At 34.5% G+C, this 18,029-nt stretch overlaps 2 protein-coding genes across 2 annotated transcripts; one reads left to right on the top strand and one right to left on the bottom strand.

Annotated features, from left to right (window-relative positions):
• Nucleotides 1-2,084: 2,084 nt before the first annotated feature.
• LOC115453827 lies at nucleotides 2,085-3,627 on the top strand. The gene is made up of 3 exons (XM_037446268.1): nucleotides 2,085-2,363; nucleotides 2,637-2,924; nucleotides 3,061-3,627. The coding sequence occupies exons 1-3, from the start codon at nucleotides 2,098-2,100 to the stop codon at nucleotides 3,557-3,559; spliced, it is 1,053 nt and encodes a 350-aa protein (XP_037302165.1). The 5' UTR covers nucleotides 2,085-2,097; the 3' UTR covers nucleotides 3,560-3,627.
• Nucleotides 3,628-3,710: 83 nt separating this feature from the next.
• On the bottom strand, nucleotides 3,711-16,497 carry LOC115453828 (xanthine dehydrogenase 1). Its single transcript, XM_030182556.2, is given in 18 exon segments — nucleotides 3,711-4,884; nucleotides 5,690-5,803; nucleotides 6,107-6,299; nucleotides 6,956-7,719; nucleotides 8,259-8,454; nucleotides 8,709-8,892; nucleotides 9,024-9,508; nucleotides 9,730-9,842; nucleotides 9,845-9,857; nucleotides 11,454-11,615; nucleotides 12,193-12,477; nucleotides 12,805-12,929; nucleotides 13,132-13,234; nucleotides 13,614-13,834; nucleotides 14,886-15,265; nucleotides 15,416-15,576; nucleotides 16,030-16,184; nucleotides 16,433-16,497. Coding segments are annotated over 18 exon segments (3,768 nt in total). The 5' UTR covers nucleotides 16,476-16,497; the 3' UTR covers nucleotides 3,711-4,813.
• Nucleotides 16,498-18,029: the final 1,532 nt, after the last annotated feature.

Here is an 18,029-nt window from a genome sequence, read left to right as displayed (position 1 = left end):
AGTAAATATTAAACAAATTTATCGCAAAGATATCTGATAAGTAGTTTCAATCTAATATACTTAATAAACATAATCTTATATGACTTTCAGAGTTAGGTGAAATAACCTGATCTGGTTAAAATATGTTTTTTTTTTTTCATACTTACGTGTTACAGTAACGCTTTAGCAACCCTGTGTGTGTAAAAGTCAAGCATTAGCTTACGCTCAGAATAGTTGTCTTACTTAGTATCTAGAGGACCTTTGTTCAAGGTAGACAACAGACATCAATGTAATATTTTTATTAAACATTTATTTAAAAAAATACATCGAGTCATCATTTATAACTTATACTTTTTATCCAGAAAATGTCTTTTCTGCTCTACTTTGCTAATAAGAGGTAGACCAAAGAGAATTATAAGATAGACATTAATAATACGCATTCAATACCAGCAAGTGTCAACTTTTAAACCCTAGAAGTCATTACCGTCGAATGCACCTTAATGCTTTTAATTTGATTACATTTAAGCAAAATGCTTAGAAGATAACCTTTCACAAGTCTTAAAATTCACTTAAGAAACATTTCCTGGACGTCCATTATATCATAAGAGGGTCATAACGACCGAACCCTTCGCATGGGCTACATGTGTAACATAAATTACACAAATTCCGTCTAGTATCAAGATCAGCTCTGTAATTTTGGAAGTGATTCCGAAAGTCTTTGCTAGGCTTACGTACGAAATTTATTTTACTTGGGCTCATTTGTCAGTCAATATTGTTCAGTGTAATTAAATGTCATTATATTAGAAGAAAATATGTGAATATTATGAGGACGGGACAGGATATATTATCTGAGAATGACAAGGATAGTAAGAATATATCAGTTTCCAGCAGTGATACAATACAATGGAGGATATATTATGACCCATCACGATAGAAACATTGTCTAAAAATGAATTAGCGTCGTACACAAAATAGCTTTCTACAATCGGCAACGTTAGTCATGTATGGAAAAAACATATATATACTAGCGATAGATTTCATCATTTAAATAAAACTATTTTATGGATTTTATCCCTATTGTTTATGTAATTATTTCTACCAACGTTTCTTTGCGGTCACGGTGCGAATTGAGATGTTGGTCATCCGAAAAGTAAAAGTTAGAATATCTATTAACATTTTACACATTTTTTTAAAATTTTTGCTGTTGGTGATCCAAATTTACGCAGAATGAGCTCACGGTGTCTTGAAGTCTGGTAGTCGGTTTTTTGGGTTCTAATTTAATTAAATGTAGAATGGAATGGCAGGCTTGTGCAAGCTTCTAACCATCTTCTTTGCGATGTTTCTTAATTTCAATTGACAGGAATCTGGGTAGGAATCGGTGTTCTTTAGCAATGATTTGGGGCGATTGCAGAAGGCGTCCTGGCTGGATTCAGATATAAATTCAAAGGTCTTAAACCCAAAACAATTGAGCGATCACTTCGGCAAAGTAAAGAGAACAAATTTTAAAATTTTGTAACTCAGTTAATTTGAGTTAATGGATTATTTTCTGTCTGATAGGTACAGCCCAGCGTTATTATTACTTTCATTGGGGTTTTTAATTTTATTTTTTAGGTTAATGTATTGATAATTAGATTTTAATGAAAGTTTGGTTTTAATTTAGTATTAATTGCTTACCGTGGAGTGACATTTATTACTAGCAAACTATGACATTTTTTAATATAGGACTAACATAACGTTTTAAAGGAAACTTTCTAAAGGTAGGTAGGTATTCATGATTGCTAATAAAAACTACGTAATGTATATAAAAATTACAGCTGTTTCTTCATAATTTATGAAACTATTTTACCGGTTCCTAAATTCATTTACTTTTGAAGTATGTAATCTATTATTTAAAAAAATATATTTTGTTTAAAATGATAAAAAACATACTTAGAACATTAATCACATTGATTTGAACCTGCGGTGATTCATCTTGACAGTTCCTTCCACATCCAACTAGACAAAACTAAGCTATCGTCGCTTTATTTAGAGACCTATTTATAAATTATAATATAATTGAATCAAAGAGTATAGTATCAAATACTACAACTCCTTGTTTATCAAAATTAAATAAAAATAATGACAACGTCATGTCTCATGAACATGTCACCACATTTTTACATAGTGTATTTTTTAATTTGTGTTAAATGGAGTATTTGCTATGAATATTACGAAAGGGATATAAACTTGAAACGCGACGTAAATAAGAGTCCAGAAGTAAATCAAAAGGAAAGGCCAAATAAGATAAATAAAAACCCAAATGCTGAGTTCGATTTGGCCAGTTTCTTGAATATTGCAGACGAAGTGAGTCTTGGCGGTAGAAATTATGACTACAATGTGAAGAGGTAAAAACATAATATTTATGCTCTAATTTATCTTCGAAGTATATTTAAAATAAAAGATTCTAAAATTCGACTTCCATATAATAACTTGGTAATCTTAACATGCTATATACACTATTATAACATTAAGGTATCTTGCTATGGTCGATATAAAAAAAACAATAAGGAATTTCTGCCATTGTATAAAGTATTATAAAATATAGTTTGAGGACTGTCATTACAATATTATGTTAATGTTACATCGAAAGTAAGAAACCCAATAATATTCTTTTCCAGTGAATATAATTCAAAAGGATACAACGAGTACGGTTCTGTTATCGATGACGCTGCTGAAAACATCAAGAAACGAGATGATAGTTCAGATTTCTTTAATGGAGCATATAGTCAAGGAGAAACAAATATGAAACCATTGGAACCTAAAAACGTAGTGAACAGCAGGCAATCAAACATGATAGGATTAAATGAGAAACCAGCTAATTACAAAGATAATAAAGGAGTTACTACGAAACTGCAAGATGAACTATCCTTTGACAGAAGCCTAAATCATCATCCAGAAAAGAAATGGTAAGCTCAACATAATAATTCCAATAATGGCGTCTGAAGCTAATTTAATACTTTATTCTGTTAATCTAATACTTCTTTTTGTGACCTATTATAATTAAACGACAGTTATAGATGTAAAAACGTTATGTTGTTACAGTTCGTTCAAAAACATGAAATTCCCGTTTTTTTCCCATAACAAAAGCCAAACAAGAAAGAAAGCAAAGAAAAGGAAGATGTTCTGTCTTAACTGCAAGAAAAAAGATGCCGTAACGACGTCTACAGAGGTTTACGAGGTGAGAAACAAGAATAAAAGATCGTATGTGGAAAAATTGTGTCCGGAATGTCAACAGAAATTTAAGGCTGAAATTAATGAAGACATGGTTGATGAAAAAAGAAGACTTAACCAGAGAATGATACATAACAGTAGACAATATTTTGCTGCAATTGATAATGAAGGTATAAATAAACCTATAAACCGTTTACCAAAGACAGGAGACGATAGATCTGATGACATTCCTTTATCGCAGTACGTGAGAAGAAAAAGAGATAAATTTGAAGATAGGGATAGAAGATTGCAGGAATTAGATCTAATACAAAAGAAAGTCGATAATGTTGAGATACACATGCCCCGTTTTGGAAAGCCAGTTCAGGTGTAAGTGAGCGTCAAGCTTAGGTATATTTAGATGTAATTTATTTTATAAATAAAAATATATAATCAATATGACACACTTTTATAGTCAATTTGAGCTGATTCCTCTTTGAAGTCTATTAAAAATGAGTTTTCTTGTTTTCTACGTCGAGTCACTTTACCCATATTGCTCCATGGTCAATAATATTAAGCAGTACCTAGGAAGGAGGATTTTATGGACATTTTATGTGTAAATTGTGGACGAGATTTTGATACAAATAATCGTAATGTTGATTACGCCCTGAGTATACTTTATTCTTAGTTAACGAATCAAGAGTTCGTAAACAATTTTTACAATCAAAATACACATAACATAAAAATACCATAAAATCTGAGTTACCGATTGAAAATAACATCCCATTTACAAATAAAATCATGCAACCACCATAATCGCTATAATAAAATAGAATAAATATCTAAAAAGGTTGTTAAAATGAAAAATGCGCAATATAGGTAGCAATGTATTACAAGCAGCATAAATTTCTCTGTCAAAACGAATGTTTCTCCCCCGTTCATTTGCATCGTAGGTAAGATATTCATAGGTTGTGCACTTCATTTTACAGGAAGGATGGTTGTTGGGATAGCATCGTCTATTACACGACTATATTTTTGTGTGTTTGGGTCTGTTGCAGCACCAGAATTTACTACTGATTGCAGTATAAGTTATTTGAAAATTGGTGCCTCGTTGCAACCTATTTTATTTGAAGTATGAGAAGTGCTCTCAATTCATTTGATATAAATCTAGCTCAGTATACGTGCGACTCAAAATTGTATCTAAAGAGCTATTACATAAAAATTTTAATTGAATCCCTTCTAGCCGAATTTCGGAGCCAACCTCAACGGAGATCAGCCAAGTACGCAGGATATATTATAGTGCACAAGTATATCCGCAATACACAGGTGCATTCTTTGTTCCTTCACTCTAATAGTCACGTGAGATGGCGATCCGTTATGACTGGAGAGAAATCAGGCGCAGGACCGAACGGCCTTACGTGCTCTCCGAGGCACGGGAGTATCACACCGCCAACTTCCTGACTTCGAGCTGCGACTGAGTAATTTTTAAGATGAAAAACCCGGTCACAATTATTTTGGCCCGACCCGGGATTCGAACCTAGAACCCTATTAAGGAAAAGAGTTCGTAATTATAATAAAGGGAGTGTTCTCGCTTCTAACTTTCAAAGCAAATGAAAAATAATTAATACATTTATATTAGTGTCGTTTTTTAATGAAATTTCATATCTTCGAGTTTGGTGGCTGTCGACATGCATATTTTCTCCACTGTGTACGGCCCGTCTGGAAAATTAGCGTTTAATGATTATTTGATTATGAATCATTTATTTAAAAGTAAACAAATATATTAAGATCTTCACTTGATGTCTGATTTATTTTGTCTTATTTACTAGATTCGTAACATTACTGTTCATTGTAATATCTTATCCACAGAGTTGGATGTGGACCTGAAGTAATTATTCGTAATAAAATATAACATATTTTACTCTCAGAGTCGGCTTCCACCTGCCAATGCAACTGCCTTCTTAATTAATTCATTTGGTCGGAAAAATAGACAGTCAAGTTTTGGAAGTACAATAAGTTCTAATAGGTTTTATTAACATAAGAATCATATTGTAACCAGCGCAGACAAAAAATATGGAACCACATACACCCTAAACAGTTTTTTTTTATTTATACTAGCTTTTGCTCGCGGCTTCGCCCACGTGGAAGAGTTTTTCCAGAATAAAAGTCTCGCTCTATATTTTCCCGTGATAAAAGTAACCTATGTCCTCGGCAGGGTTTTAAACTATCTCCATACTAAATTACTCTGTACTAAATCCGTTTGGTATCTATTGAGTTTATCCCGTTTAGACAGTCAGCGTGGAACTTTATTTTATGACTAGGTTTTGCCTGTGGGAGCCCGCGTGGAAAATAAAATCCGGGATAAAAAGTAGCATATATCCCTGATGTAGCTTCCTAATAGTAAAATTAAATAAAAATCGGTTTAGAATTTCCTGAGATTAGCGCGTTGAAACCAACAAGCAAACTCTTCAGCTTTGTATAATACATATGTAACCATAGATATTAAATAAGGCTCTAAACTTACCTACTTCAAACCACTGTGTGATTGGTATACCAGACTCTGCTCGTGCAAGTGATATAGCTTCCCTCAGCGCTAGGGGGATAGCCACTGACAAACAATATGGAGGCTCTCCGATGCCTGTAAAGGAAGGTTAATAATGAGATTAGCAATTTATTTACCCAATAATTATGCTGATAAGTACCCGTGTCTCTTATAAACATATTGCCGTTTCAGCATATTAGATATCCAATGTGCGGGTTGAACCTGTGGAATTTTACGACACAGCCTCATAACCAGCCAGGATGTTCATTGAAACTACAATGTCTAAACTATGATGATTTTTGTATTTGAATTTAACTAACATGGATTAAAATGCGACATTCTTAGCTCGGTTCACTATATCACCTATGATTTTAATGAAGAGAACTTTCATCAACTTACATTTAGATCCAAGAATGAGCCTGTCGCTATAGGAATTCTTTCGGAAGTACACTGTCATGTCCTGAGGAATATCTCTTGCCTGCGGTACGTGATAGGTCCAAGTACTGTCCGTCAAAAGTTCTCCTGTATCTTTGTTGAATATCAGTTCTTCAGTCAACCAGTAACCCAAGCCCATAATTGTAGCACCTTCTACCTGAGAAGTCAGTGATAAGGCAGTCAGTAGTATATTTTTTATATAAGACAGGCCATTGGGCAAATGTACCTCCCTATTATGGTAATTACCATCACATACAATACCAAAAAAATACCAATCCTTAACCGAAGACCGGGTGAAATGGCGCGTATTGGAGGAGGCCTATGTCGAACAGCGGACTAAAATATAGGCTGATGATAATGATGATGGTGATGAATTTTGATTTCATCTTACAAACTTTTACCACTTTACGTGGGGTTTTTTTATGAGAGACTTCACTATATCATGCAATGAATGCGTCAGTTGATCGGATTAAGGCAATTAAGGTTAAGTCCGGTTAAGCTGGTTCATTTAAGTTTATAGTATAAAGCTATTCAAAGAAAAAATTTGAGGTAAATGGAAATATTTTGATAACAATTTTATTGTAATTGTAATAAAAATATTAGCCCAATATGAAGGTTCGTATGTAATTAAATAGAAAATGGGCTTCAATTAATTTCTCTTTATCGGTATTGAACGCAGCATTGAATACATTATGTAATAATCTAAACCAAAGTATTACAAACAGATGTTGCAATGGTAATACGCACGCCTTAAGTACCTACGTGATCGGGTTCTGAAGTTTGAAAGGGGTTACAATTTGAAGAAACACTTACTTGCCCAACATCAATATCAGGATTCACACTTTGTCCGGCGTCCTCCATTACATCCACTCTCAAGACATCTGATTCTCCGGTTAATACATCTATTTCCACTTCAGCTAAAGCTATTCCATACACATTATAGTCAACCACATCACCAGCATTAACAAATCCATGGGTTTGCAAATCTACATTCGATTGGTAAGCTTTTTTTATCAACTGCTCCCATGTTGGATTTGTCATATTACTTCGTATAGGTTCCAGCCTCTTGAGTAATTCGTGACAGCATCTTTCTACTCCGATCCCTACGTTTTGTGACGTCAAACTTCCACCAGTTACGGAGCAGTTTGGAGCTATTATTGTGTTATTAGCTTTTACTTGTATCTTTTCTAGAGGTATTTTCAGAATATAGGCAGCGATTTGCATAGCTTTTGTGTTTATTCCTTGGCCAATTTCGATACCTCCATGTGTTATAGATACAGTTCCGTCCCAATGATAAACACTCATATTAACGTCAAAGTATCTGTTGGCAATATGATGATATCTCATTACCGCGAACCTTAAGCCTTGCTTTTTCCACCGATTGTCAATGTTGTATTTATTCACTTTCGCTTTTCTTTCGATGTATTTTACTTCTTTTTTAAACGTTTCAACCATTGTTTTAAGTTCTGAGTAATTAGAACTTAAGTTTGTAAGCCTGAGTTGTAGTGGGTCTATTGCGAGTTCGTATGCAATTTGTTCTATCATTAATTCTGTCATAGCGATGGTTTCCATAGTACCTGTTAGAAGACAATTATAATGTTGGGTTACTTAGTTGGGGCAACTTTAATATATACTTAAATAAAAAACTTCTTGATTGGCTGTATTACAAGTAAGATTTTAGTTCGTTTTAAAATTACTAAAAGAAATAGTGATAGTGCATTTAAGAAAGCAAACAATTAAAGCCCCTATCACGCCTTTAGCCCAACAGAGGTAGGTTACGGTTCAACCAGGATACCCATTTTTCGCTAATTGTGTTCCGCCCCATGATGTGGTAAGGAGCGAGGTTATCGCCATATCGGGTACAAATTCTAGACTCCGGGCATAATAAAGCAAGAATATCCAAATATCAATTTGCCCGGAGAGGGATTTGAACCTAGAAACTCAGAGCAGTGGTCGAACCGCACATGGAATACAACTAAACCTACAAGGCATTCAGTGCATTTAATAATCTGTAGGAACCTAATTTGAAGTGGGATAAGATTTCGACAAGCTAAGCATATTTTATTTAGAAGATACATACACAATGTTTGAAAACAAACAATTAATGGCTACTCACCAGGAGCTCGGAACCACGTATTTTTAGAAGTATCAGTGGTTGTATTAAAGCACCTGTAGTTCCACCTGGACTTGTCATAACAGTTGTTGAACACGTCCACTCCAAACTCGGCCAGTTTCTCGTTTGTTGTAAAACCATTATCTTCATAAACATTATAGTTAACGTACTGTATTATACCAGAATTGTTGACACCTACCTGAGAATTAAGTGTTGCATGAGATATCATGGCAGTGTAGACAATGAGAGGTGAGGAATAAGAGGGTTAAAATTCCGTAACAATTATCAAAATAATTTTGTTTCGAATTAATATTTCGTAGGATCAAAAGATATTTATAAAACATATTGCCTTAGAAAAGTCATGATGTCCAGTGTTTAAGATATATCATACAAGTAGCGTTAGGACTAATAATATAGTTGGTATTTTATTAAAATACTTAGGGGAATAAATACCTCAAAATCACTGGAGCATGGAAACTTTTTCCCCATCGCCTTTGCAGTTGTAGACATAGACTGGATTATGCGACAAGGCTTGTTCAGCTTCAGCGTAATGAGGCTGCAAGCCACTGCAGTTTGGATGCTTCTAGATATTTTGATACCGAACGCACCGCCCAGACGGCGCACGTGGATGTCGACTCTATAAAACATATTTCGTCGTCAATTAATCAATTACCTACTTTATTATTTTACTAATTAGTGTGACTTTTGCATTTATAATATTATATGTCTTAACATATTAAGGTCTTTTTAGCCATTTAGGTTATCTACCTGTTAACGTCCATATTCAAAGCTCTTGATATCATAACTTGCATACCATCCATCCACTGCGCCGTTGCGTACACATGCAAACCCTCCTCACTCGGAGCAGTCACACAAACCAAAGTTTCGAGAGTGAAATGATACTGCGCATAAATCGTGTTACTTCCTTTTACCACCTTTGTAACATCATCTCCTTTTTCCGTTGCGTCAGATTTCCCTATCTGAACATTCCTCTTTAGAACTTTTTTAGCTTCCTTGACGTCTATAACAGGTTTTTTAACATTGGCATATTGTACTTCAACTAATTTAGCTGCTACGTCAGCTATATGTCGCGTCTCAGCTACAATCACACCGATTGGCTGGCTGTAGTATCTGACTTCGCCACTGCAAAATACTTCCTCGTCTATCTGGTATTTTGGATCATCTCGTGGTGTGAATGAGTTCAAACCGGGAATGTCTTTAGCTGAATAGAATGCTATAACTCCTGGTATACTCTGTAAATAGTAAAAAAAATGTATTAGCTAATAAGCATGTGAATTATACAATGAAATGCTTTATTTGGATAATTATAACTCGAATTATAAATTTATGGTGGATGCTATTTGGTTTTGAGTAGTGTGTAATATTAAAAATCAGGAGATTGTTTGGAAAATACAAACAATATAATAGTTTTTCAGTAGAAATTATTTCAAGACGTGATATGTAAAAACCTTACCAATGCCTTCTTAGGATCGATAGACACAATATTCCCCCTACCTACAGTAGCTAGTACAAAGGATCCGTATACTTCGTGGGGGAACTTTGGAATATCATCTGTATATTGTGCTTCCCTGCACACTGGATCTGGAATAGAAATTACGACATTCTGACCATATCCCAGATTATATATGTTTTTTATTGCTTTATATTATGAGATGAGCTTTTCTTTCGCCTGGAGGTAAGCGATACGACCGCTCCTAAATAGTAGACACCATCCAACACCTTGAATTACAAATTATTATTTTGGTATTCCACTGCGCTCGCCATCCTGAGACATGAGATGTTAAGGCTTATTATGTCCAGTAGTTATACTGGCTACAATGTCCTTCAAACCGGAACACAACAGTGACTATACACTGCTGCTTAGCGGCAGAACTATACCTAGGTGGACTGACATAAAAGACCTACCACCTGTTATATATTTTATTGTGACATTGATAGTTGCAAAGGGAGATTAATTATTCATATACTACTTGGTATATTTATGCCCGTATATGAATTTAACATAGTTGTCAAAATATAAGCGTGTTACAACTCTGTCTCAAAAAAAGAGAATGGCTTGATGTTACATGCGTATGTACTCGGAATTATAGTTTCTAAATATCATTCTATCAAGGCACGTGTGAATAGAATATCGCATGGTGGTTTCTATGTGTTAAGTTTCTATTTTGAAATAAAATTCAAAAGAAGGTAGTACGCAGTTCTATAATTGTAAAATGTAGATAGATATTATAAAATGTAACTTTGACTAAAACCTCAGTCCGCCCGTGACCACGAAGGCTGCAAAATCTTCGAAACGTCAGGAGAAAATTATAATATAAAAAACCGCAATACAAGCCGCAAAATAGTTTTATTTTATTGTCTAACATTTTCGTAAACATAAGAAATCATTAAGGTAGTCCCCGTTGGGCAATTAATTATATTCGTGCTTGGAAAGGTATTCGTGAAATTTAATGATCATATTACTTTATGAGTTACATAATTTTCTATTAAATCAATTTTGCTATTAGATTGCTTACTTTCAAACTTTAAAGCCAATGAATTATTAAAAAGTCACTAACCACAATAATTTCTTTTAGATTTTAATCTATTTTCATTGTGGCATTAATATCGTAAAAATATTACAAACTTTAATCCTTGTTAGAGTTTAAATTGGAAAATAAAGTACGATAATTGTTTATTATTTCAAATAAATGTTGGACAGATGTTTTTCGATTCCAAGCTTAGGATTAGCAACACGTATTAGCATTGAATCTTACTTTATAGTAAAAACTAAGCAAAGAACAATAAAATTATATAGGGCAATATAAAATGTCTTTCAAATCTTTGATCTTAATATAATTTTGCATATGAACTTGTATATTCTCATACAATTTTTGTTTTTGTAATAAAATTAAATAAGATATTATTTTGAATTTACTTTTACATAAATATATTTTATCATTTAAAACAAATTTCATTTACTAAAAGTACATTTCTAGTAAAAGTAATTTTGATAAAGTAAATTCTTCTTTATACTCATCCCACTGGAGCTGGTTGGGTCCAGTTATGAGAAAGATTATATCACAGCAAAGCGATCAAACTAAACTCAACCCTCAGGTTGTTTAACAGTCGTTCTTTAATGTTGACGATCGAGGAACAGTCCATCTCGCGGTCAGAAATTTAATTTGTTTTCCTTACCAAAGCTTCAACTTTCGGCATAGGTTGGGTGAGAGGCCACTCTGTGGGATTGGTGTCAAAAAACTGCTTGCCGTTGGAAACAGGACGTGTTTCGCGCAATCTCACAGCACCGGAGCGATACAGGTCGCTTACTGTAGTCTTAGGACATAATGATAGGAGACCCTGGAATATTGAGAAAGGTGATAATAATATCAGCCCTGTATTATAAACTGTCTAACTGCTGGGCGCGGGCCTCCTCTGCTACTGAGAGGCATAAGACCTTAGTCCACCACGGCGGCCTAGTGCGGGTTGGTAGACTTCATGCACCCTCAAAATTTCTATAGAGAACTTCTCAGGTATGCACGTTTCCTTACGGTGTTTTCCTTCACCGTTAAAGCAAGCGATAATTCGCAAAGAATACACACATCATTTTAGAAAAGTCAGAGGTGTGTGCCCTTGGGATTTGAACTTGCGGACATTCGTCTTGGCAGTCCGTTCCACACCCAACTAGGTTATCACCGCTTTTTAAAGGTGATTTGGTTTGAAGGTTCTTTGAAGATAAAAAGTAAATATTATGATGTTATTTTATTGCGTCTAAAATATGAAATAATTTTAAAATATCTCAGCTTGTATAAGCCACGTTTCAGGCACTTTTCTGTAAGGTCATCACATACATTGGTGTCCTGTTTATTATACTGGTTGACAAACTAGAAGACTGTTTGCAATATTATTGTGTTCGTTTTATAATAAATGTACGTACTTTGTAAAATAATCCGATGGCTAGTTTCTTTCTATAAACAGCCGAAGGTGCTGGAGGCATCTCAGTCACCACCAACTCTTTGTCCAGCATTTTAATAGCCGCTCGTAAGGTCTGGTTGGTAAACAGAGATTTCCTTTGAAGAAACCGTTCTGTTGAACTGCCTCTGGTAATGCTCATTGATAAGCCACCGAAGACTATCCTTGCCGATTCTACAATGTTCTCTTTACATTTGTAAAGAAATCCAGCGTTTACAATGGCGACAGCGTTTTGTGACTTTGGCATGACCTGGAATTGTTTAAATTGTTTTATTTCTGTTCTTTTTAGGTTTACGAGACACAGGCCCTTTCTAAAATTAACCAACGGCTTTCTGCAACATGCTTGAAAAAGTGTAATTTTTTGTATCCCAAGACGCGGAGAAGAAAGAAAATTAACAGCTAACAGTCTTACCAGCTTTTCTTTATTCCAAGAACAAAAATTTGGTCAGGATGTATTTATGCATAAGAAGTTCTTCATGTCCCGCAAAAAAATATTTTTAATTTCTTATTATCTGTTTTTTTTATAATGTCCTAAAATGAAACAATTTATATGGAATAAATTGGATTTTAAACGTACCTTAAACGTAGTCACTTTGTAGTCACTGTTTAATGGCGGTAGCATAATGTTTATAATGACTGCTCCCTTCATATCTAAATTCAGGAATTCTTGCATAGTTACAACCACTTTGCTTCTATAGTTTACTAAAAATACATTTTATTTTTATTGCTTTTATAAGTATAAAATATTCTTTGTCATCAGTATCTACATAATTCTGGTTAAAGTATATTTGTATTCGCAATCCACAGTACTTAAATACTAAAACTCACGTTATTCATGGTTATTATATTATTTAAATATATTATTACGTATTAAAATAAAAACTTGGTTAATAAAATTACTTACAGACAGTCATCTGAGCCCCAACAGTTTCGAACATGAGGTATAAATCCGATGGAAATTCTTTGTGTTGGTGTTTGATCATCAAATTTCCCGCTATAGTTCCAATCTAGAACAATATAAATCCTAATAACAAAATATACAAACACTTGGCGAAAAACGTTTAGGCAGAAACCAGCTCTTTGTCTATTTCTGCCGTCAAACAGTTTGCAGACATTGTTGCCAATGTATGCCGATTTGTACGAAATTTTATTCTAACTCATTAATTAAATTTCAATATGTAAAGAAAGTATAAGTTTAAGGAAAATAGTAGAATTCAATTTTTCAAAGTGACGAACTAAAATAATATTGGCTCAAGTAATAAGAATATAGTATTTTGGATTGAGTTGGCACCGTTTATGAGCAAAATGCATCAAATACATCAGGTGCACGACCTGCATGTGTTTCCATACGGACGGTTATATAGAAAATATAAAGAAAACACTCACATTTCTCACAGCAACATGCGCTACCATTTTCATATGCTCGTAAAACGCTTTGAAGTAACTGAAGTTTTCGCTATCAGATAAACTTTTGTATATCTCCAACAATTCACTGAGTGTTGCGCCGGCACCAATTACCAAATTTTGGTCTAGGGTCCAACCCTTTAGTTCTTGGACCCCACTTATGTCTATTAGAAGTTTGGGAGCTTCGTTCGTGACATAAACCCCTGAAATGTTTACAACTTCGTTGGTGTTGTGGGTATGCTTTAGAAGCGCTTTTCCAAGAGAATATATATTTTGATTACATAAATTCACGGCCTTAACACCGAAGGGATAGATAGAAGTGCAACCAGTATATACAATGTGTAAGGTTAGTCGGGGGATCTGTTTCAGGAGGTTATCCAGAGTTCGATTTTCGTCACAAATATATATCACACATAATATGACCTTAATTTCTGACGGGAATTTCTATTAGACATTATTTTTGGTCGCTATGTGCGCCTGAAAATTATCGAGTCATCGAGCTGCCCGCGGTCATAATGTTTCAACACGATCCTCACGATAATGACACCCCGCGCACAACCCCCGCCCATTTCTATTGTTTTGCCGCCGATGCGCCGCCGACTAGAAGCACTCTCGCGCACCCCGCAATAAATGCAAAAACGTCGTTAAATCTGCCTGTCAAAATTATTACCGTACGCTTATCTTAATTCCTATTTACTATCCCGCGCGCGATACTACTACTATTAATATTCAAACGAAGAATATATATGGTTCATGCCTACGTGTGGTCCAACGACATTGTGAAACAAACGATTAGGCTGTACCGGGAGATGTTTCTAAACTGCCAAATTCCTTCCTACAACCGTATGTTAGATATAAACCAACACCTGAGGATGTTCGGTCAACGTGCCGTTGCACGCTCAAGAAGACGGAGAGAGCAATCATAAGGGTACCCACACGTTAATAGACTTTTAAACGAAAAAACAATTGAGGTTTACTCTGTCATTTATCATTATTTTTTATTCGTATATTTTTATTAGCTACTCACAAGCAAGAACTGTCATGTGTTTAAATAGGTCAGTCGACTAAAAATACACACTGTATACATATACCGCTGAAATTCTAATAATTGTGTAATAGAAAGCGGATCTGTCGTTATTGCGTACATGTTTAATTCTTATACAATGAGTTGGTGTGTTCTGTATGAAACATTTACTCTTTTGATTCATAATATTGGAAATTATACCTTCTACAATCTTTAAAAAATGCACATACCTTTAGCGGTATTCCCGGCAACGAGCTGGTACGAGTCAGTACCTTCTTTCCGGAACAGTTCTATAATATTATTCACCTGGTTTACTCTGAACCACCTTCTCCCATCCAAAAGTGTGATAGCAATAACTTCTTGAATTTCTACATCATCTTTAGAGACCATACACCAGTCATCTTCATCACAGACCTTATCACAAACCTTTCCTGTCTTATCACAGATACTTAAGTCTTCAATATCCAAAATTTGTCGTTCTCTAGGAGCGTCTTTGGCAAACGTTTTAAAGGCTTCCAATATAGGCCGGTAGCCAGTACATCTACAAATATTGCTACCTAAAGACTGTTCTATTTCCATCATAGTAAGTTCCTTTTTACTTTGTAGATGACTGAAAAATGATTTCCTTAATATCTAGTTAAAAAAATAGATATAAGACATAATTCTGGCGTTTGTCAATGTTTCGGTAAAAAGATTGTCGAATCTGATTCAATAAAAAGCAGTACAGTACTTTGTCACCGGTATAAATCCGTATATTTACCTATACATCGACATCACCCATCCAGGAGAACAGTATCCGCATTGGGTGCCATTGTATTTAGCCAGAGTTTGTTGAAGAACATGGTATCCCTTCTTTCTGTTCCCCAAATCTTCGATAGTCGTTATATCCCAATCCTGGCATGAAGTGATATGGACCATACACTAAAAAATGACATCATTTTGTAGAAAGTCACTTTAAAACTCTGCGCTTCAAAAAACAAACTACAAACAAAGTTTTACTAAAATTTAAAATACCAAAATTTTGACTAGGTCTTTAAAAGTGTAAAAATGTGTTTTAATGTTTTCTAGTAATATATACTTATCTAGATTAAAAATTATCTGAGAATCTCATTGAGGATCTTTAATATTAATACAATACGAGAATTTCCCGCCCTCACCCCCACCACTACAACTCCTGTAAGCCAGGATCAGCAGTGGCACGCATTTTATGACACCGAGCAGTGAAGCTCGGCGAGTCTCAGGAAAACTAATATGTCATTATCCCGCAACGAAATTCAAATAGAAAGATAGGGAGGAGTTGGAAATATTAATTGTCCACTTCCCTCCATAGCAATATTAATACAATAGTAAGAAAACACATCAAATTCAATTTACCGAGTTAACAGAATAAATGCCGGTGCCAGGGCGCTTAGCAGAGATAATACACGCACCGCAGCCAGCCTGCCGACACATATATTTCGTTCCTCGCAGCTCTAGTACATTTCTGATGTAGTCCAGCAGCATCATGTCAGAACTGACTTCGTTACCCACTAGAAGATAATTCCACTGAATGTAATTACGGACCTTTCATCATCAGCCACATAAAGTCCACTGCTAAATATAGGCCTCTTTTAAAGATTTCCGAGCATAGATACGAACCTTTATAAAATAAATATTCAAGATTTGTGTAGTAATGGGAGCAGGTTACTTTTTATGTCTAGTCCCACGCTTAGGCGCCAACAAAGACTAGGTAATCTTTATAATGTTTATCTAAGTTATGTTATAAAAAAATACGAACCTGAGTACTCTTGGCCATTGATTTTGAATTTTATTCTGTCCATGTGTGGAGCACGCTGTTGAACCACTTACACGACACACTGATGGTTACAATATTAGAAAATTGTAAATGCAGGCAAAATTTCATAAATAAAAACATACGAGCGAGAAATTGGGACGCGCACGCTGCAAATTTGTAATGTAAAGAGTTTTAAACAAACAAATACTTATGTAGTCATTTAAATAAAGTACTTTTATCCCGTAGTAATTTGGTCTTATTAAATTCGCCCGTCAACTTTTATTACTGTAAATTTTATTGGACTCCTATAAATGCAAAAATGTATAGAGATATTTTGTAATGTTTGGGTAGTGACACAGTTTATAAAATAAATCACGGGCTTTAAAAAAATATTATTTTATTCTCATTCCCTAAGTAATACAATCAAATCTTACTTCTTATCTTATTTCTTTAATTATAATTGCGACATCTATTAGCTGCCACATTATTATTAACTCCAATAATATGTCACAATAATAATAAATGCACTACATTCTAAGGTGTCATGCGCATGCGTCGAAAATATAAAACATAACATGTATTGTTTTTACGATATAAAATTGTCAACTATATTCAATTATTTTATTTATATTAAAGAAAGAGAATGGGAAAGTAATGATATTAAAAATAACGAGTAACATATAAGTATGATATATAAAATTCGGTAAATAATAATATTATACGTGCGAAAAATTGTGAATAAGTTTGAATGTCGTTTCGAATTCGTCACATGAATAGACAGTATTCTGGATTAAAACATAGACAACTTCTTATCCCAGTAATTTGTTCCCGTAGCAAATTTTTGATTAGATTTTAAAATTTATTTCGCTGGCGTCATCCAAATGGGATATTGGGTCATTACAGTCATTAAGGGACTTTTAGTGGGAAAGATTTTACACGCGCGTGAAACTGCAAGCAACTCCTAGTAACATATAAAAGTCAGATAAAAAAGCTAACTGTCTAATTTGAAACATAATTTTGATTACGGAGCGCTCGTCCGCAACATGCTGCGTTATGTTTCCATTTATCTTCATATTATTGCTTGCGTTATTTTCTTTATAGCGCTGACATCGACAACAAGATGTTTATATTGAAAATTTACCGCGAATTTGTTACTAACACATGTACGCTGCACATCGCTTGCTGCGCTGTTATAAGTAACTTTATAATAGCTATCAGCATCTTTGAAAAACGTTGGAGAATAAAATATTTTTAGTAAGTTAACTCTCAGCTCTGCTTGCGAGAACAATGTTTGAGCGTCAGGATACCCAAATAAATCCTTCTCCCTCTTCCCTATTCCTATCCTCAAATTAACAACCCATGAAAGGTAATGCAAGTATAGTCAGGAAGATTACGGGGCTAATCCGACTTTTAATATTATCGGCGTTCTGATTAATGGTCAGCTTTGTTAGACGTATATTTAAATAGGGTATTTTTAACTTTTTATCCGTATGGATTTAAAGTTGTCTTTCGATTGAAACACCTGCACTTGCAAAAATACGGATATACCCCTATAGACGGAATAGGCTCCCCTGGTTATAAAAATGAAAATAAAACACAA

The sequence above is a fragment of the Manduca sexta genome, unplaced genomic scaffold (genome assembly GCF_014839805.1).
Source record: "Manduca sexta isolate Smith_Timp_Sample1 unplaced genomic scaffold, JHU_Msex_v1.0 HiC_scaffold_28, whole genome shotgun sequence".
Lineage (NCBI taxonomy): Eukaryota > Metazoa > Arthropoda > Insecta > Lepidoptera > Sphingidae > Manduca > Manduca sexta.
This window is presented reverse-complemented; position numbering and strand designations above follow the sequence as displayed.

Excerpts from the sequence above, each read along its gene's own strand:
- LOC115453827 (XM_037446268.1), top strand. The coding sequence starts at position 2,098 with ATGACAACGTCATGTCTCATGAACATGTCACCACATTTTTACATAGTG. Across the intron at positions 2,364-2,636 it reads TATGACTACAATGTGAAGAG|TGAATATAATTCAAAAGGAT; the intron begins GTAAAAACATAA and ends ATTCTTTTCCAG. Across the intron at positions 2,925-3,060 it reads CATCATCCAGAAAAGAAATG|TTCGTTCAAAAACATGAAAT; the intron begins GTAAGCTCAACA and ends ATGTTGTTACAG.